General features: G+C 40.2%; 1 protein-coding gene across 2 annotated transcripts in view; it reads left to right on the top strand.

Annotated features, from left to right (window-relative positions):
* Positions 1-3,238: 3,238 nt before the first annotated feature.
* The window catches only part of ncf2 (neutrophil cytosolic factor 2), a 39,046-nt gene continuing 20,110 nt past the window's right edge, over positions 3,239-22,174 (top strand). For both annotated transcript variants that reach the window (XM_051933195.1, XM_028811346.2), the window contains exons 1-5: positions 3,239-3,715; positions 11,784-11,866; positions 13,164-13,272; positions 16,406-16,540; positions 18,829-18,936. In XM_051933195.1, the coding sequence (XP_051789155.1) occupies positions 3,542-3,715; positions 11,784-11,866; positions 13,164-13,272; positions 16,406-16,540; positions 18,829-18,936 (609 nt within the window). In that variant the 5' untranslated portion in view covers positions 3,239-3,541. The remainder of the gene's footprint in view (positions 3,716-11,783; positions 11,867-13,163; positions 13,273-16,405; positions 16,541-18,828; positions 18,937-22,174) is intronic.

Genomic DNA, 22,174 nt, shown 5'->3' with positions numbered 1-22,174 from the left:
CACTTGAGGCTGTAATTGCTACCAAAGGTGCATCGACAAAGTATTGAGCAAAGGCTGTGAATACTTATATACATGTGATTTCTCAGTTTTTTATTTTTAATAAATTTGCAAAAACCTCAAGTAAACTTTTTTCACGTTGTCATTATGGGGTGTTGTGTGTAGAATTCTGAGGAAAAAAATGAATTTAATCCATTTTGGAATAAGGCTGTAACATAACAAAATGTGGAAAAAGTGATGCACTGTGAGTACTTTCCGGATGCACTGTAGATATTGTCATACACGTGTGATTAGGAGGGAGCTGAACGGACCAAGTAGAGGTAATTATCCACCAGGCCAGGGGGTGGCGGGGTACTCTAAACCTATTTCTGTTTTCTCTGCAGACCAAATGTGGGAAAACCTACCTGATTTAACATCACTTCCAGCACCCAGAAAGATGATACTTCCGGTCCCAGCGCCCAGAAAGACGTCACTCCTGGTCCTGGCGCCCAATATGACGTCACTTCTAGTTCCGGCCAGATGACATCACTTCTGGTTGCCAGCCTATAAAGACTCCACATCCCAAAACCTGGTCAGTTCAGTCTTGGAACTCAAACCAACCACATCTCTTTTGTTTTCAATATCCTTTTGCAGCCAGGGACAATGTACAGGTGGCTGCCCCAAACCTTTGTTCATGTGTTGAGACTACTTCTTTTACAATATGTATGTGCAGAGGCTATTCTTAGAGTTCATCTCTAGATTTAATACAATTATCCCTCAGCACCTCATGGACAAGTTTGCTCTAATTGACCTGGAAAACCCCTCTGCAGTTGGATACTAGTCTTACAGACAGACAGGCAGACCCCATTTAGTCTGTGTTGGAAACGACACATGAAATACAATCTCTCTGAGCACTGGTGTCCCCCAAGGCTACATCCTGAGTCCTCTACTTTGATGGCCAATGACTGTTTCACCAGGTACAGCACAAGCCATATCATTAAGTTCACATATAGACCTCATCAGCGGCGATAACGAAATGGCTTACAGAGACGAGGTGGATTGGTGTAAGAAGAATAACATGACCCTGAATGTCGATGAAACAAAGGATACTATTGTTATCTCCTGGAAGATCCATGCCACTCACCTTTCCTTCTCTATCAACGGCTCCATTGTGGAGTCAGTCAGGAGCACAATATTCCAGACAGTGGAGTTAGCAAATGATCTCACCTTGACCCAACACACCATCTCCCTGGTCAAGAGGGGAAAAGAAACAACTGCTCTTCCAGTAGCACATAAGAAGAACTTGTCTTCCCCCTTCCACCCTCACCTCTACCAGCAGAGGCACCATAAAGAGTGTACTGCCCACCTGCACCTCTGTCTGGTATGGTGACTGTACAACCTCAAGACTGGATTTTCCTGCAGAGAGTGGAGAGAGCAGCTAATGAAATCATTGGGACATCTCTCCCTCCCACACAGAAACTCTACCACAAATGCTGCCAAAACAGGGCCACCGACATTATCAGAAACCACACTCACTCTTTTTGTTTACCCTTCTTTTCTCTAGCAAGTGGTACCAAAACATATGCTGCAGAACTGCCAGATTTTATAAAGGTATTGTCCCACAAGCCATTAGACTGTTAAACAATGGCCAGTCTGTTAATGCAGCGCATTATATAGCTCATCTGTGCAATATGTTGGTGATTCTCTATTGTCCAACCTTGTTATTCTAGTTGTTACTCTTATTTATTTTTGTTGTCTATTCTCATACATAATCAGGGTGGCTGAAACCTTAAAACCTAACCTTGAAAATACAGTATATTGATCTACCTGAATAACTCTATGCCTACGTATTTATGGACTTGTGCTTTTTGCATTAAATTATATTTAGCATTGTGTTCTATCTTGACAAGTATTTGCCTATAAACAAAGAACTTCAATTTACAGGCTTGTAAATCCAAGTCTGTTTAAAATCAAATTGAATGCAATATAACTGAGACAGCAGCAACACTTTTCAATCTTTATTCATTCATTTTTTCACAGTTGCCCTAGTAGCACACAGTGTTACAACAATGTCTTCCCATCTAGATCTATGTTTTTCTGTTTCTGTCTATGTTTATATGTTTTTGTCTCCTGAGTCTGTTTTTTCATCACAATAAAGTATTTCTTTTGGCACAATTCTTGAACTACAGTTTCTTACATAAATTTATTGTTTCATACATCTTAACAAAAACTTATCAACTCTGCCTATCTCTAAAAAGTAATTACCAGTCCGGATATAACCAAATTAACTTGGTGATTGTGATTGGTGCCATGTGCCTTGACATCACACCCTTCATAGTGCACATGCCTTAATGTCAGTCAGTCATGTGCTGATAGCAAAAGAGGTCATAAAATATCAACTGCTACACTTGGAAGTCACCAAATTCTGTCATTGTGGACATTAAAGAAGGATAACGATAGCCATAAACGATGTTGTAAGAAAATTAAAAAGTACAAATAGGAAAATTTAGTTGTTCATTTGAGTGTGGACGAGTCCTGTTTAATGTTCTACTCCCAAGCTTGAATTTGACATTTCCTTCTCATCAGAAATATGATATAGTTTTTTGACACTTAGATTTATTTGGCAAACATGAGGTGCAGTTGTATTTAATTACAACATTTCTTGTATACAGTGTTAAGCATGTCCATGTTTTTCTGTGTTTATTTGATTATATGGTCTGTGTTTTTCTTAAAAGTTAGAGAGGCAACACCGGTGGCATATATTCTATTTACTGTGTGAAGTGTCTACACCATAGCACCGCTACAGACACGGCCGGCCGCTCTTTGTACTCAGCTAAAGCTCCAAACCACAGCACTAACCTGCTCAGGGCTCTAACATGCAGACAGTTGCCTAAGCCATTGCGCCATCATGTCAGGCCACTTATGACATAAGAGGGTGCCATATGGTTACTCTTACGCAGCCGTGAAATTTCATTACTGAAATCAACCTGTCAAGCCATTTCTGGAATTTTGACCGCTGAACGCTGAAAGCGGAAGACCGCCAACCCCGCGGTGCGGATGCTGACAGCTCATCAGTAAAAATATGAGGCACAATCACAACTGTTTAACTAGACTCAAGCGTCTTGGCGAAAATGAAACCGTTTGAAGGATAGAAATTCTACAGCGATTTCACTGTGATATGCATCAGCATACAGTTCTAGGTGTTTCCGTGTAATTAGACCGTTACAGTATTAAACTGGAGTTCTGGAAAAGCGGAATTGTTGCACAGATCCATCAATGGGTCAAACTCCAAGACGGGTGATGAGTTCAGCGCAGACGTTCCCGTATGAGGAATTGAGGAACAAGCAGCAGTCCTCGTGGTTACCATTAATAGTCGTTCTTCGCTCTTATCTCACTTCCTGAATGTGACAGCGTTACCCGAGCCAAGCTACTTTGTCAAAGCGTTACTTCATAACACCTGGGCTTCGGAAAGTGCTACTTAAACGAGGTTCCCATTGAGTCGTCTCAGGGCTTTGCTAGCACAACTTCTGAAGAGCAACACAGCTTCTCACAGTTAACCTTTGCCATGGCACTGGTGGAGATTATCCGGCTCTGGGATGAAGCAGTGGCCGTAGCTGAGAAAGAAGACTGGATGGGAGCCCTTCGGCTGCTTGGTGATGTTCAGGAGCCGAACTCCAAAATTCACTTTAATATCGGCTGCCTTTGCCTGAGTAATGGGAACTTTCAAGCTGCTGAGACGGTGAGGACGCGTTTATTTTTAACAAGTGCTTTTCGTTAGCTTCCAAGATGCGTAGTAAGTGAGCTCAGAGCTGAGATTTAACGCTTGTAGCTGCAAATGCACTCGGGCAGTCGGCCACACCAGACTTGCAAACTAAATGAGAAGAGACTGGCATTACCATTTCAATGCGGCGTATACACTACTCGGGACAGTGCTGACGTTGGAAATCTACAAAGACCAATCATCCATTTTCCAACCCGCTGAATCCCAACTAACACAGGGCGCAAGGTAGGAACCAATCCTGGGCAGGGTGCCAACCCACCGCAGGACACACACACCAAGCACACACTAGGGCCAATTTAGAATCGCCAGTTCACCTAACCTGCATGTCTTTGGACTGTTGGACGATACCGGAGCACCCGGAGGAAACCCATGCAGACACGGGGAGAACCTTGGCCGTAGTGTGTGCATGGTGTGTGGGTGTGTTTGTGTGTGTCCTGCGGTGGGTTGGCACCCCGCCCGGGATTGATTCCTGCCTTGTGCCCCGTGTTGGCTGAGATTGGCTCCAGCAGACCCCCGTGATCCTGTGTTCGGATTCACCGGGTTGGAAAATGGATGGATGGATGGTTATGACGAGTATATATGCCGTTTATTTTTACAGATATGCTAGATAACATACAGATTGATTAACTAAATATCATTTGTTAAATGTGTGTAGACCAAATAAGGACTAGTTAAAATTGTATTGCATTAAAATGTGGCAATACTTTAGAAATGCAACTTACGGTTTGCTATACTGTTATAATAATCTATGAGTGAATTCTTATGTAACACTAATGTTTTTATACAGCAGTAACTGACTAGAAAACACACGTTACTTCACGTTTCTATAGCCTCTAAAGTGTCAACGAAAAATTATTTAAGAATTTTACGATAGCACTTTTTTTTACGATACACTTTAGGTTAAATGGCATCAATAAACTGACCCATGTGAGTGAGTACAAATTTCTTCCTAAAATGTGATGGTCTGACATTCAGTTCAAGGTTTGCTCCTCTGTTGTGCCTAATGATACAAGGGTATATAGGCACTAGCTTCCATTAGCCTGAAACTGTCCAATGGTGAATAAATTAAGATATAATCAAAATGAGATTATACTCTTTATTAATGTAAAACTTGAAATGGGGAATTGGATGAAATAAAGATATTTAGTTCAACTGGACATGTATATCATTACAAATAATTTAAAAATTTCACCTACTATCATTTAGAGATTTTAACAGTATGAAAGGACCAAAACAGCATAAAGATTGATTCTAGAAAATTATATACTGTATATACTTTATATATATATATATATGTTTGAGTGAGTGTAGTTTATTCCACAATGTCATTTAAATAATCATCAAGTCACTCAAGAGGCACAGATAAATGTTGCAATATTCAGAATGCTTTTTTGTGCTGTTCTGTGAATTTAAAATGGTGACATTACAGAAAAAGGAAGTGAAATCACTTACAGCCTCTTGTATTTCTTTTGAAATATCTGCCACAAGTATAGTTTTTCGGTTTGATAGGACATTAAGCTATTGAAATATAGTAAAAAATGAGCAACTATGGATGGATCTTTTTCATTTCGGGTCTGGTGTCAGTGGTGCAACATGTATATCTGGTTGAAGTTTGTCGACTTTTTCCCAGTTTGATAGACTCAATACGATTCATTAAGTTGCGTGGTTTTTACTTTAATACTACTAGCGCATCGATGTGGTCTTCTGTCAGACTAGGAGGCTCCGCCCCCTGCTCGCTTCGCTTGTCAACCCCTGGTCTTGGGTAACCCGAAAGACATCGGCGCCTGCATTCATTGATTATATCCAGGCGGGTTCGCGTTTGTATCTCCGGCAGTTGTGGTCTTTCGTTTTGAACCCGTGCCCACTTTGCTTCCGCAGTTTCTGACGCGTGTTGTAGGCGTCTATGTACATTGTATTTGTTCATGTGGAGCTGTTTGGTTTTGGAGCCGAGTCAGTTTTGCTTCCGCGGTTTCAGACGCGCGTTGTAGGCGCCTACATCTATTGTTTTTATCCATGCGGGCTCGCTTTTGTAGCTCCGTTAGTTGAGCTGGATCGTTTTGGAGCCGTGACCGTGACTCCATCAGTTATCCGTTGTCTACCGTTAGTAATATGGATAATTGCACTTACTGTTAATACAGAGCGTTTTCTGTGGTTGTACCGTTAATAATGCATCACTGTAATGTGATTCACATATGCTATATGGTTTGGACGTGTGAGGATGCCGTACGTTTAATACGGAGAGTTCGTTTATTCTCATTACCCAGACCATGCTGTGTAGTGTGGACGTTTAGTTCAGAAGCGCGTTGTAAGCGCCTGGGCCTTTCGTACTTTCTCGCGCCTTCCGTACTATATTTGTGGACCTTTGCGGACGCCTTAGTGTCTTACGTGTGACTCTGGGGTGCAGTGCCGAATCATTCTGTGGTTGTACCGTTAATAATGCATCACTGTAATGTGATTCACATATGCTATATGGTTTGGACGTGTGAGGATGCCGTATGTTTAATACAGAGGTGGGTAACCCGAAATACTTTGATGAATGTATGAGATATATGCCTGCTTTGCTTGCGGCATTTCAGACGCGCGCTGTAGGCACCTGGGCCTTTTGTACTATCTTTGTGGATCTTTGCGGACGCCGTAGTGTCTTATGTGTGACTCTGGGGTGCAGTGCAAAATCCTCTTTTCTGTGTGGCTGTGTCGTTAGTCGTTAGCTATGGGTGCGTTGTTGCTTCATGTCCTATTCAGAAGCGCGTTGTAGGCGCTTGCGCCTTTCGTACTTTCCCGCGCCTTCCGTACTATCTTTGTGGACCTGTGGGGCCTCCGTAGCCTCTTCCGTTTGACTCTGGGGTGCAGCGCAGAATCCTCTTGTTTTTTGTGGCTGTGTCGTTAGCTATGGGCGCATTGTTGCTTCATTTCTTATTCACGTTAGTTGAGCTCTTTCGTTTTTGGGCCGTGACTCCTTCGTTCGGGGTGGATAAGACTTCGCTTGGGGTTTATGAGACGTGCGCTGTAGGCGCCTGCGCAGTATGTCTCATGGTCCCATCGCCGTGTACCTGCGTCCATGCCTTCCGGTTTACCATTCTCGGTTAGTAATATCGCCGTGTACCTGCGTCCATGCCTTCCGGTTTACCATTCTCAGTTAGTAATATGGATCCCATCTGAGTGGTCTGACAGAGTGTGGCTTTATCCAGATCTCTCTCAGAAGATGGAGGACAGGCCATATATTATTTTGGCTGCAGCAACACAAAATCAGCATTGGCTGGAGGACTCCGAACTCAAGGGTGGTCGAGGTGATTTCACCACAGTTTCTGTAACAGGCTCAATCCATATTAGATGGCATAGGCTCTAGCTCCCCCCACAAAGCTGCTCAGGATGAAGCAGGGTAGAAAATGAGTGGATAATATTTATTACATGTACAGTTTTATAGAGCCCTTTATGGTATTACAACAAGCCAAAACTATTGTATCAAAATTGGTGTGGTTAATATTATGACTGGAACATGTACCTGCATTATTCTGATTAGAATAACACTCAGGTGATTGGAATAAGATAAAAAGACAAGACAATATTATGGACTGTAAGAGGAACTGATGTTTCAAGTACAGTGTGTTTCATTTCGAAAGCAGACCATTATTTTATTTTGATACTTTGTTTTACATTGTGTAGGGCTGATATCTCCCAACTGCAGGGACCTAGGTTTGAGTGCCAAGCCCATTTATAAAATGTTTATTTGTATTTTGTATGTCTCACTGCCCCTGCAGATTTGGGTGTGACTGCCGATCCTAATGTGATGTGGGAGACCTTCCGTGACAAGACCCTGAAGGTTGCTGAGGGTTGTGTTGGTGTTACACACCATTTGTGGTCTAGTGACCCACATCCTGCTTACAGAGGAATCGAAGCATTGTGCACATCTGAATCTGTTCCTCGGAGAGTCACAGTCAGGGCAGCTGATGGAAAGGTCCTTACGGATGACACTGCAGTTGTGACCCACTGGGCTGGCTACTTTGAGCAGTTGTTCAAAGCTGATCCTCCGGCTAGGACGTTGGATATATCTGGGTCCACGGTTCTTGAGGCTGATCCTCCAATTAGCTGTGAACCACCCAATCTCACGGAGATTGCACAGGTGGTGAAACAGCTGAGGGGACGGAAAGGCTGCAAGGATCTATGGTATCCAGGGTGAACTTCTCCAGGCTGGTGGTAAGGCCGTCCTCCTGCCATTGCAAGCAATCTTTACTTCCATTTGGGAGACTGGCATCATCCCAACTGACTGGAAATGCGACTTGTCATCCCTACCTGGAAAGGGTGATTGCCTGGATTGCAGCAACTACAGGGGGATAACACTGCTCTCCGTGCCGGGTAAGGTCCTTGCTAGGGTCATCCTCAATAGGATCCGTGATCACTTGCTCACCTACCAGCGACTGGAACAGTCTGGTTTTGCGCCTAAGAAATCTACCTTCAACCGCATCCTGGCACTGAGGGTTCTCATGGAGTGCAAACGCAAATATCGGCAGAGTTTCTTTGTTGATTTTCACAGAGCATTCGACTTAGTTGATCGAGCTGCCCTGTGGAACATCCTGAGGGTTTGTGGGATCCCTTCGAGGTTACTGGATTTCATGGCCGGCCTGTACACTGGTACTGTGAGTGCTGTACAGAGTGGAGGCAAAACCGCTGTGTTTTTCCCAGTTGATTCTGGGGTTTGTCAGGGGTGTGTTCTTGCTCCTACTCTGTTCAATGCTTGTATGGACTGGGTGTTGGGCAAGATCGTGGGGTCCAGTGGCTGTGGGGCATCTGTTGGTGAAGAAAGATAGATTCATGGATCTTGACTTTGCTGATGATGCTGTGATCTTCACGGAGTCAATGGAGGCTCTGATTGGGGCACTGGAAAGACTGAGCGAGGAGTCTGAGTGTCTGGGCTTGCGAGCGTCCTAGATAAAAACCAAGATCCAGGACTTTAATGACCTGTTGGGCACAGCCATCAGCATTGTGTCTGTCTACAGAGAGAGTGTCGACCTTGTCGAGAGGTTTACTTACCTTGGCAGTGACATTCATGTCTCTGGTGACTCTTCCTATGAAGTCAGTAGACAGATTGGGAGAGCATGGGGGGGTCATGAGGTCACTAGAAAGGGGTGTGTGGCACTCCCGATATCTATGCAAAAGGACGAAGGTCCAAGTCTTCAGAGTCCTGGTGCTTCCTGTCTTGCTATATGGTTGTGAGACATGGACGCTACCCAAGTGACCTGAGACGAAGACTGGACTCTTTTGGTACTGTGTCTGTCCAGAAAATCCTTGGGTACCATTGGTTTGACTTTGTGTCGAATGAGCGGTTGCTCCTGGAGTCCCGAATGAGGCACATTACCTGCATTATGAGGAAGCGTCAGTTACGGCACTACGGCCATGTGCCACGTTTCCCTGAGGGTGATCCAACTTGTAAGATCCTCATTATTGGGGAAACAAGTGGCTGGACCAGGCCAAGGGGTCATTCACGTAACAGCTGGCTGCGGCAGATAGAGGGTCATTTCCAGAGGGTGGGCCGCGTGTCTGTCTGGGGTGTTGCCAAACGGGATCCCGAGTTGTTTTGTCTTGTAGTGGGTGCGGCAACGCGCTGTACCAGTGCATGCTTGCCAACTTGACTTGACTTGACTGCCCCTCGTGGCCATGTGGATGTTCTTCAGGTACCCTGGTTTCCATCTGCACCTTAAAGACACAAGTGGAACAGTAGATTATCTAAAAACAGAAAATGAGAATGTATTCTGTGCTGTTTGCATGTAAGTATGCCCTGTGATTGTCAGGTATTCTCTCCATTGTTGGTTCCTGCCTTGTGTTTCAGTTCCACCATGATGACGAAATGAAATTGACCTGGTATGTGTGTGTGTATGTGTGTGCCATCCTATGGATTTCTGTCCAGTTAAATGGTCTTGTCCTTCTTTGCACCTGATTCTGCTTGAACAGGCTGCACCTCCCTCAAGTCCAGTGAGGGAAAAAACAAGTGAAGAAAAAATGAATGAGTGCTTTGTAGTGTGCAAACTCAGAATCATTTAACAAGTGGTGTATATTAAATGAGAAATTGCTCTAATATCTTATTTGCCACCTTTTACATTTGGCATGCGGAAAATATTACAAAGCAGCAGGCCATCTGGATAACAGACAAGATAACAAAAATACCAGTACAAATGGACAGAGGATGTAAAAACAGAGAAGCGAAACATTTTGTGAAGAAATTAACACGAGTGAATTCCCCACTATGTTTTGAAGGAAGATGAGTCAGTCCGTGATTTTTATGTTAAAACTAGAAAAAATAGTTTAAAATAGTACCTTAAAAATAATAAATAAAAATGTTTATTATTAGAGACATATTATGTTAGGGTGAAGCCAGTCATTGTTTGTGATTTTCTTGTATAATGATGTATAGTCCATGCTCAATGGCCACTGTAAAACACAAAAGAGCAGGTTCAGAAAACAGATAGGTGGATGTTCATCATGGGAAGACCAAAATACACTTCATGTCCTTCGAGACAGTGGGTGATTTCACCTTAAAAGACTAGTGAAGAATATATTAAACTGAGCTGATTAGAGGGCCAGCATGGTGGTTAAGGCATCATCAGTATGGACTTTACATGTTCTTCCTGAACTCTTAAAATTATCTGTTCTTTAATGGCATTTTACTGGGATGTGTCATTCCTTGCAGAACCAATGCTGACAAAGAAGTATTTAATTCTATAAATGGTTCTTTACACATGAAATATATTTTTTTGGGCTTTGAAAAGGTTCCTAATATGCAGACAAAACAAATCTGTAATGTATAGTAGGCTACCTGTACATGATACTACCAGATCAAGAAAACCTGAACTTAACCTGTCTTAATGTATGCTGTGAGAGTCCTGTTAAAATCAGTAATCCACTGGTATTTCACAAATCTCTTATTATCTGTTCATTGCTATTTATGGAGCATGTTATGAATCTTGATACAGTTTTTTTCCTGGAAACTTCATGTGAATGGTTCCCCTATGGCAGGGGTAGGCAACGTCGGTCCTGGTGAGCCACAGTGGCTACAGGTTTTCATTCCAACCCAATTGCTTAATTAGAAACCAATCATTGCCAATCTCAGACCTTATTTAATTTTATGGCTTGTTAGTCTGTGCAATGTAAGGCTCTTATATCGTAGATTTTTTTCCTTTCCAAAGATATCATCCAAATGATATGAAGCCTAAAACAGATCATTTTCAGTCTGTCACATTTTTCTATTAAGTGTTTTATTAAATCAAACAGTGCATGATGAACACACACAGATGTAATTGTAATTGGAAAAAAGCTAGCTGGAGAACTGCTGGCTGCTTTGTCTTTTACATCTTATTGCTAATAAGGAGCAATTAAAACACTGAATGCAGCAGTTTAAGATTGAAATAAGCAATTAAGGTTGGAGAACCTTAACAAGCGAGACCACTAAAATGAAGCATCAAAATGTCACTTAAGCAATATGTGCTTCATCAGCAATAATTGAGTTCTCGTTAAGGAACTGGGTTGGAACAAAAACCTGCACATACTGTGGCTCACCAGGACCGACGTTGCCTACCCCTGCCCTATGGCATTGTTCAAAAGAACACTTTGGCTCCTCTGTTCTTGTATGTCCTTTTCCTTTTCTTCAGCACTCCTGTGTTCCCTACATACAGTATCCCAAAGATATGTGAATTCAATTAATTACTGATACTAAACTGGCCTGGTAAGAGTGAGCTTGCCCAGTGCTGTGTCGGTCTGTGTGCCTGGTAGTGTATGGAGACAGTGGCTCCAACATGACAGGGCTTTGGAATAAGCAGACTGAGTAAATGGATTAAAAGATAGGTGGGTGTAACTGATTAGAGGCATCAGTGAGTTTTGTGTCTCACAAAAGCTTGTCTTGTTAGAGATCATTTGTGGAGTAAATGTGCTACATGACACAAAAACAATATTTTACACATAAACCTTTGGTAAAATTGTTTTTTTTTTTAATTTTCTGCCAAGACTAACTAGATATGTCTTACTTGTCCTTTCATAGGCATTTGACAGCAGTATTGCCAAGGATGAACATTTGGCAGTGGCCTTTTTCCAAAGAGGTATAACATTTTATAAAAATGAAAAGTAAGTGTGATATTGATCTAATACTTGCATAACATACACAGCATATTTTACTTCATCTGTATTTTAAATTCATGTTTTTCCGATCATGGTCACTGGGAGCTAGAGTATATTTATGCAGAAGTAGTCATATGAAATGATGCCAGGCATGTTCTGTGCAGAGCACATGGCAGGATAATAATATGTCCACATTTAACAGTTACATGGCAGACTACTGTATGTGCCCATGCTTACCAGTTCATGGTGTGATTCCTCTATGTGTTTGTGCTCCAACTGTAAAAAATAAATGCTACCAGCTGTACAAAAAGTTTTGTTTTATGTGATATTTATAAAGTTTCCTAACAATGTGCAAAGAAATTTATGTTAGGTGACGTGCTGTTGCTAAATTAATCCTAATGTCTGGGGGCCTGTGTGTGTGTTCACCTTGTGATGCACTGGCACCCTGTCCAGATGTTGTTCTGCCTTGTGCCCGATGATTACTGGCATAGGCTCCAGCTCTCCCACTTCCCGGCTCTGGACAATCAAGTTAGGAAAGTGGATAGATAGATATTTATAAATTACTGAATCAAATGACATATGGCACTGCGGTGGGCTGGCACCCTGCCCAGGGTTTGTTTCCTGCCTTGTGCCCTGTGTTGGCTGGGATTGGCTCCAGCAGACCCCCGTGACCCTGTAGTTAGGTTATAGTGGGTTGGATAATGGATGGATGGATGATATATAGCAAAAAAAGTAATGCATCTCATTTCACAACTTAAAAACTTAAAAGCAATCTAACGTGCAAGTCATCAGGGGAGTGATTAATTTGTTTTTCATTTGCTTCATGCTCCTTGGGATAATGTCTGGACTATGATAAAGAAATAAAATGGCTGAAATATGATAGATCTGTGGGTGGCTAGATATAATGCATAATAAGCTTATAAAATACAAAATAAAAGCAAACTACACCATTCATATGTTCGTTAATTTGTTTTTTTCAATATTCAATACATTGTTGTATTAAAAACACACAATGAATTAGTTAAGGATTGCCAATAAAAACTAATCATAATGAAAATGTTTGTCACTAAAGGAATTTGAGGAATGCTTTATTTTGTGGTAGAACTGAAATATTCCAGTAGTGTTTTTTTAACATACTGTTCTTTTCTATCCATTCACTCTTAGTTTCTTTATCAAAGTCCACTTAATCAAAATTCTGAGTTTCTTTCCTCCACATAGTTTCTCATTTTTATATGTTTATTTAGTCATATATGGGGCTTCTTTTAATACAGAATTATTGATACATTTTTCCAACTTATTACAGATATGAAGAAGCATTATGGGATTTTCAAAAAGCTTTCTTCGAATTACGTGGAAACCAGCTGATTGATTACAAATTACTTGGACTGATGTATAAATTGTATGCCTGTGAGGTAGGTGAAAAAGAGTGACTAAATGCTTAATTTCAGGTTAATGAAGTGCTGTGTTCTTCACAAAGTATTTTGCGGCTGGCCTTAGTGTTTTACAACACTCCTGATTCATTGCACACTCGCCTATTTAGTGGCTTTTAAAGTTCTGTGTAAATCCCACCTTGAGAAAGTCGGACAAGAGTACACATTGATAATATCCCACTTATTTATCAACTATTGAATCAGGATGGATAGAGAGATAGTTAATATTTCTGAAATAATATTTCAAACATAGGATTTGTTTAGCCCATACTGCTTTAGTGGATATTTACAGTACACCCTCACATGTTCCTTTTTCACAACTTTTAATGTATCATTCTCAAAGCTCTCTGTGGAACCATGCAATGATGATGATGCCTTTTTAATGGCTTAAGAAGCATGTGATTAAATATTTCAAACTAAACAGTCATTATTTATTTATTTACAGTATTGCTTAGTCTTGAGTCAAGCTGATCATAAGTGTAACACAAATATCCCCTGGCTGAATTGAGTAAATCTCTTTATTTCTTATATCAGGCGACACAGCCTGCTCAATTCAGGATTTCAGCTTTCTACAGTGAGGCTGCAGTTTCAGTCCTCACCACTTCTTGAGTATGTGACCAAGTCACATGAGCAGCTCAAATATGTCTCTTGTAAAAATCTTTTTGATTTGTCAGTCATTATGAAGTGTTTTGGATAAGGCTTACCATAAAAGATACTTTTTTATTATGTCTTGGAAATCATTTAATACTGTATGTAGGAGATAATGTAGCAGCCAGTTCATGTAAAAGCATTTGCAGAAGTATTTGAAAAACCCTCCACACCAGAATATTTCAGACATGGTCTTTTGCTGTTGTTGTTGTCATTAACACAAATTTCCATCACTGAACCCACTTAATTCCATGGCAGTGTCACAGGGACCAAAGTCTATTGCAGATGCAGTGAGACCATGGCAGGAACCAAACCTGGATGGAATGGAGTTCAGAGCATACTCAATCACAAGCACTGGTCCATTTTAGAATCGGCATTTAACCAATCTTCAGGATAGAAACCAGAGAAAAACATCTACAATGAGAAGGTCCAAATTACACATAGACAGTAACTGGCTAAGATTCAAACCCAGTCTATAGGAACTGCAAGGCAGCAACTCTAAGCTCCATGCCCCCCCCTTTTACTATCCAAAAGATCTGTGGCCTTTCTGAATATGAAAGAGTAACGGTGAAGACACACTTCAGTTTTAGTATGTCCCAGTGTTCAGAAGATAGAATGTTGAGAAATGTGCAGGAAGGGCAAAAAGAGGTACTGAAAGTAACATATAAGTGAGTATTGTTTACCAGTTAATCAGTCTGGGCAAAGTACCACTACAGAAGCAGAATGATACAGCGATAAAAAAAGCAAAAGGTGGAAAATATGATTTTCTTGTGGCTGGAAAGTGTGATTTTTGTAGGCATTTGTATCTATTGTCGGAGCACAGAGATCTGAAACAGACCGCAGTCTGTCAGATGAATGTTGACTCAGTCACAGCTGTTAGGGGTATGTAGAATCATACATTTATTAATTATGAACTTAAAAATAGGAAAACCCCTGCAAGCCTTTTGCTCACTTCACTTTTGACATCATACCTGACAATAAAATAAGAAGTTATTAGTTGTATAAAACATGTAGCAGTGACACTGTACGTGCCTTATATCACAACACAATGCAGCAGACTAAACTAAGCAGGACCAATAAAGAAATCAATAAATATGAAAAAGTATTAAAAAACCTTTCAATACCAGGGTTAGCAGGATGGATGGATGGATGGATTACATGCCAGGTACAAGTTTACACAATATGTACTAAAGAGTTCCAGTAGCTGTTATTGTGCCTGTGATCTGATTGACTTCATGTTGCTTTATTGGATTTTAAATTTGGACAAACATTGGTAGGTGATCCTCCCTGCATGGAGTTTGCATGTTCTCTCCGTGTCTGTGTGAGTTTCCTCCCACTGTTCAAAGACATGCAGGTTAGATAAATTGTCAGAGCTTATTTGGCCCTAGTGTGTGTTTGGTGTGTGGGTTTGTGTGTGTTTGCTCTGCGATGGACTGGCACCCTGTCTAGGGTTCACTCCTGCCTTGCACCCTATGCTAGATGGGACAGGCTTCAGCTCCTAACCCTGTGACCCTGGTATGGATTAAGCGGGTAAGAAAATGACATGACATACACATTGGAAAATGAGTTAAACAATTTCAGAATAAAATTAATCACAGTGGATCTGTGAGTGGAGTGTGTACGGTTAACTTTGGGCACTCTGTTTGTCATCCCAGATCCTGAAAGATGTGCTGTTTAGGTTAGTTATCAATTCTAAATTTGCCCCGTGTGAACGTGTGTGTGCATGAGTTTTTCCTGTCTTGTGCCAGTACTGCTGGCTTAGGCTTTGGCTCTCTATGACCCTGAGTTGTATCAAATGGGCTTGAAAATGTTATTTTCGAAATCACAGTGGTTATCAAAACAACAAGCCTGTCTTTGATAAAAACTCAGGTGTGGAAAGAAAAAATGTCTGTCTTAGAGTTGTCGACACTTTTTTGGCAGAAAGCTCATTATAAAGATGTCTTGAAATGTGCAGAGATAGTCATGATGTAGACATTAAGATGTCACCAGCAGCAGTAGTACTCATGGTTTAGTAATGTGTATGTCAGACATGACTGGAGAACTGAACAACGTGATGTGCTCTTATGAATGCCCTCATCATGGTGATAAAGCAGTCTATCTGTTTCACTTCTTTCTAATGTTTTATGCCTAATTAAGGTGGTCTGCTTTGCTCAGATGCTTTGATTTTTAATGTTGTGTCAGCACATACCAGTAAGAAAGCCGCAAAGCACTTTATAAGAAAGAAATAATAAAAGTTAAATGAAAAAGAAAACAATGTTATCAGTGAAGCTGGGCAGCGTCTGTCTACTGCTTTTGCTTTTTAAAGCAGCTGGACTTTTCATGTTTTTTAGTTAAGAACTGTAGGTTAGCAATTTGTAAAGTTCTTCTTTATTTATGAACTAAAAGTAATTCCTTAACCATTTCTGCCTTTGAAAATGCATACTTCATGACAAAGATCTCTATTGTGTCCTTCACTGCATGTGACCAGGTTCTTCATAATGTTGCATTGGCTCATGCACAGCTCAGTGAATGGGAGAAGGCGGAGGAGAACCTGTTAAAGGCCTTGAACCTCAAAACAGAAGCAAAACACAAGCATATCGACCGGGCCTTGGAGTCCATTTTGGTAGGCACATTTACATTAAATCAATTTATTATACTGTAAAAAAGCTAAAGACTAGAGTATGGATGGTAAAATTTGAAGTTTGTAATGACTTATTTGATAACTGATTTAAATATTTGTCCAGAAATAAGAAGAGTTTAGTATTCTGATTACTTTCATGTACTTCTAGTGAAGATCTGGAATTGTTAGGTTGAAGGCATACGGTGTGTGCCGTTTGAGAGAATGAGGTGTTAGAATTCAGGTAAAGGACAGCTGGTAGGTTAAAATACAGCAGGAAACATGGTTAGCATATCAGTCCTGGCAGTGATTAGGATTATGGGTTATGTGTTCGTAAGAATTATTTGAAAACAGTTTGAAGTCACTTCATTTTTTTTTCTTTGTCTGGCAACTCCTGATTGACCAGTACGAGAGAACCCCCACATATGATATACATTCAATTTGTCTTGATGTCTGGTTATGCAAGTCGTAGAACTTTTAGAGATTCCCCTCTATTTTTGGCCCTCTAGAATTCCTGAAAAACACCTATTTTTAAGCCATTTTTGGATCATATTCTGTGCATGAAATTACACCCTTACGATAAAGAGTAAACCAATAGATGTCTTCAGCAAAATGATCAGGACTTGAACTTGTGCATGCCACATCAAACAATCCCAGGGGTTCATCCCATAATGGGATCATGTGAAGTTACTCCTTTTCACAAAACTTCAAAAAATGTAGATCGGTAAAATAGGCATTTTATGATATTTTGAGGCTGTTGGTCATAAATGTGATGACACTCTTGATATTTGATTCTTTAGCAGTGGTCTTGGCCCTCAAATAGACACTCCCTGAAGGACAAATTTCAAACACAAGCATTTGGGGTATCATTTGAGACTATTTCAAGATAAGTGATTACGCATATACATGTGGGTACCCAAAAATAACCTAAACTGAAAAAAAAGGTTTAATCATTTTTACTTACTGAAATCTTAGTCTCCTTCAAAGTACTCTCCATGTGAATGAATGCACTTGTACAGTTTTCCCACTGGTGGAAACATTTTTGGAATTGCTGAAGAGGAACATTGTCCAATGCATGCAGCAATGTTTCTTTGACTTCCTCCATGGTACAAAAACATTTTCCTTTGAGTTCTTTTTTCATATGCAGGAAAAAGAAAAAGTGGCATGATTAGGTGAGTAGGGAAGGTAGCAAGAACTCCAAAGTTTCGCTGTTCCTTATGATCACCCATCACAAAAATTGCAGAACACATTTAATAAGCACCTAGACAAACCGACACGGAATGAACAATACAGAACAACTTGGCAGACTGTCACAGAATACTGTAAGTATGCTACACCTAGCGGTGAAATTCACAACTAAGTCTAGATTGTGCGCCAGATACAGCTTCCGGTTATTTTTGGGTACCCCCTCATAAAGCTATTTTTGATTTTTGATCATTTACTGTCTATCTAGCTCTCTATGTTTGAAAAATGATAGATTTCTGTTACAGTCGAGAATATTTACACTTAAAATTGAAGTATTTTAGTATTTCAAATACCTGATGCAGCTGTTCTTATCTATTATGTACTTCTACCTTATGAAATAAATCATTACATTTCTTACAAACACCCCGGATTAAGGCAGCTCATACTAATTGACTTTTTTTAACTCTGTATAGAAATTTGATGTGTTATATCAAAAGCTGAAATGGAATATCAGCAATATATGAGTAAAGTCAAATCTTGAAAAAAATTAAGTATGAATAAAGAAATTGGGATATTTTTTCTTAAACCCACACAAACAAATTCACTGTATGGTGGGTATCAGAGACAATCCCAGCAGCACTTCGGATAGTCTCTATGTGAAAAACATCTGGACAGTCCCCTGCAATGTCCATTCATGCAGACCCCCCAAAACACACACTTATACAAGGGTCTCTTTGGAATCACTTGTAACTTAACCTGCATTACCTTTGATATGAAGACCCAAGTACCTGAAGGTACACATGGTTTACTGGTGCTATGGAGAGCAGAAACTACTTTAACCTTAAAAATAGTTGCCATTTGTGAGGCAGTAATCATGAAGTCAGAACTTAGTTAAAGAAGAAGGAGATTTTAAAGAGAAGAAATGTTTCTTCCTTCTACAATTTACAGCAGTAGAGCTGCTAAAGTTGCAGCAGTAATGCTTAATAATAACCCAGGCAGCGTGCCACTCTCATTCCTTTGAAGCCTTTGTTTATAACATTTTTCATTTCCTTTTCACCACTTATACTTACATTTCTTTATAATTAAATGTGCCACTGTTTCCCCAACAGAAACAGAAGCTTTTTAATCTTGTTGAACTGCCACCTGGAGTCCTGTTCAAACCAAACAGGCGTTACGTTGCTCAGCTGGAGACAAAGGACTATCTAGGAAAGGCAAAGGTAAGATTCAAGTGTGGTGGTTGGGCTCTGATTGTCTTCTCCATATTTTGGGTGAATGTGCAGCAAGGTAGAATCAATCCATCAGCCTTCATTTTATTTAACTCATTTACAGGTAAAGTGCATCTTAGTTAAATATCCAAACCAGAGTCACAGGAGAACGTAATTCACTCGGGTTTTTACAGTGAGCTTGTAAATAACATCCACTTGACCAATATGACGAGAATTAATTCTATTTGTTCATATGTATGTATGTTTACATAGAGTTCATGAAAAACCATGTAAATGGGCAACTTCAAAAGGAAAACAAGTTAGAAATTGTACTCCCGGTGCAACATTTTGGTGCATTTGTGGGCATAGTTTTGAAAATGTGAGCGTTTTTCATTTTAATTTACGTCATATCACATTTTTGTTTATTAAATATTTTGCAGCAATAAGTCATATTCAAAATTAACAATGATAATATAATGTAGAAACCTGTTGTAAAGGCCAACCTTGACACAGATAGGCGTAGGACACAAGTTGAAGCGCACGTGAGTTTTTATTTTCTTTTTTACCTTGTGGGTAATGCCTTCCCTGTTCCCACAAGCTCAACACAATCCCAAGCACAACACAATACTCTTTCCTTTTCTCCTCCACTCCTCCCGGAAAGCTCAGCTCCCTCCTCCTGACTCTTGCTCCCAGAGTAACGACTGCTGACTCCTTTTATAACACCCCTGGAAGTGCTCCAGGTGCTCATTGACCTACTTTTGGCAGCACTTCTGGATGTGGTAGAAAAACCGTCCAAGAGGGCCCAGCAGCTATTGCAGCACCCCCTGATCCCAAAAGGACTGTATCCAACTCCAACTCCTATTTTATACTTTTTACTGCTAACTTACTCCAAGTAGCAGAAGTGAGTTGGTGTGACAGAAGTTCATGCAAGCCACTGCTATAGCTCATACAGACAGCATCAGACAGAAACTGTCACTGCCACATGCCCTGTCATTTCACTTATTTGCATTGGGGATCTGTTTGCCATCAGGAGTGGCTATCAGATAAGTAAAAGAGACAAATATGCAAGTTTAGATAACTTCTCTCTAGATAAATTTGAAGTTGTAAAGTAATCTGTACAGCAATTGAAACCACACAGAATATTTCTCTGCTTTGATATTACCATTCATGAAAAATTGAAAATGCTTTTCAGTGCTAGTTTTTAGTACTAGGATTTTGTACCATGTTAGCCATTATGGATGTGGTGAGAAGTTAAGCAAAATGATACCTATTATTGGGTAACTAGAAAGATTACAATATGCAAGCTTTCGAAGCGACTCAGGCCCTTTCTTCAGGCAAGATGTAATCACAATATGCAAGCTTTCGAGGCATTTGATTCCATCTTGCCTGAAGAAGGGGCCTGTGTTGCCTTGAAAGCTTGCATATTGTAATCTTTTTAGTTAGCCAATAAAAAGTGTCATTCTTAACTTCTCACCACAGTGCTAGTTTTTTAAATTTCAAACATTTGTATAGTGCACCCTGTTTGGGATATCTCAATGCAAATTGAAAAAGTTCCACAAAGAATAAACAATTTAAACAAAAAATTAGCCCACTGGCAGCCACTTTGTTTCAGTAAAGAAGGTTAGAGACACAACAGTTTGCCTTTATCTCTGTCTGCATACAGTTTTTGCAGACAAAAAACATTTTTTTCTTCTGTATATTTGTATATTCTCCCAATCTTACTCTCAAATTTGGGTTTTGTGTGACTCCATAAGAGTTTCAGAGCTATGAAGAGCTAGATTCTATCCCAAGAGAACCAGGTGTAGGGTAAGGCATTTCCCCATCAATTTCTAAACTAAAAAGTAAATAATAAATACAGCTTGAACATATTTAGGTTCAGTCATGAAAACTGGAATGCCCAGAGAAGGTGCACAAAACACTTTCCGATAGTGACCAGGCCGGGATTCAGACTCAGCCTCCTGGAGCTATGAGGCAGCACTTCCTGGTTCATAAAAACCTCTAAATAAATATATGCTGTACACCTTACCATAAGCATAAGTTCTTGTGGACATGAATTGGTTAGGATGTTTGCTGCACTGATTATACCAGCTGTGTTAAACTCCAGTCATGCAGAAACAGAGTAGCAGACACATACTGTACAAATTCAGCCATCTAAGAAATCTCATGTAATTACACTTCCTGATTTAGTGGTCTTTGTTCTGCAAATTTAAAAGTGCCTTACATACTAATGAAGTCTGTTTTTATTCATAATAGTACTGTATTGTATTGTGTTACTTCGTTGTACTCAACAGTGGTGGAGTACTGTTATTTCTGTTTACATATGCTTGTTTTTTTACAAAGCAGCCAATGTACAATAGACATGTGTATTGCAAATGGAATAGAAATAACAGTACCTCAAAATTTGTTTAAGATATCTTAAAATGAATGACTGATTTTTGGAAATACTTCGAGATATTTTCAAGATACTTCAAGATATAAGAATAGAATTTTCAGATATCCACATTACAATTTAAGATAACTCAAATACATTTCAAGATATTTTAAAAATAGAAAGTAAACTCTCTTGAAAACATAGGAAATTTTACAGGAAGTCATTCTGTTACATATCTCACAATATTCTACAGGAGACTTTACTTACATAAATATCCTCAATTAGACAATGGAGCCATAATATATCTCATAATATTCTATAGAAGTCTGTACGTTAGAGCTCACTTGTCACCAACATTGACGAACATACGGTGCTATCTTGACACAAGTAAAAGTACAACTCTTTTGATTATGCCACTTACCAACCAGCTGCGGCTGCCAAACGTGTCTTAATTCTCAATTTATTATTTCAATCACTCTAGGTATAAAGACAAAGTACAGACATTTAAAAGCAGTGTGGTATTTATTAAATGAATAATAATACCAAATAGAACAAGAAATCCATATTACTAACTGAGAATGGTAAACCGGATATGGAAGCAGGTACATGCCTGTGGACGCAGGAGACATAGTGCGCAGGCGCCACACAAAGCCCCCGCCCCAGAGTGAAACGGGAGAGACTACGAACGACACGCAGGCGCCACACAAAGCCCCCTGCCCCAGAGTTAAACGGGAGAGAAGTAATATGGAAGCAGGTACATGCCCATGGCGTCTGAAACCACGGAAGCAAAACTGCCTCGGCTCCAAAACCAAACAGCTCAACAACTAACACAGCTACAACAACGAGCCCGCATGGACAGATATAATGAACGTAGACGCC

Source organism: Erpetoichthys calabaricus, chromosome 10 (assembly GCF_900747795.2).
Source record: "Erpetoichthys calabaricus chromosome 10, fErpCal1.3, whole genome shotgun sequence".
Classification (NCBI taxonomy): Eukaryota; Metazoa; Chordata; class Cladistia; order Polypteriformes; family Polypteridae; genus Erpetoichthys; species Erpetoichthys calabaricus.
This window is presented reverse-complemented; position numbering and strand designations above follow the sequence as displayed.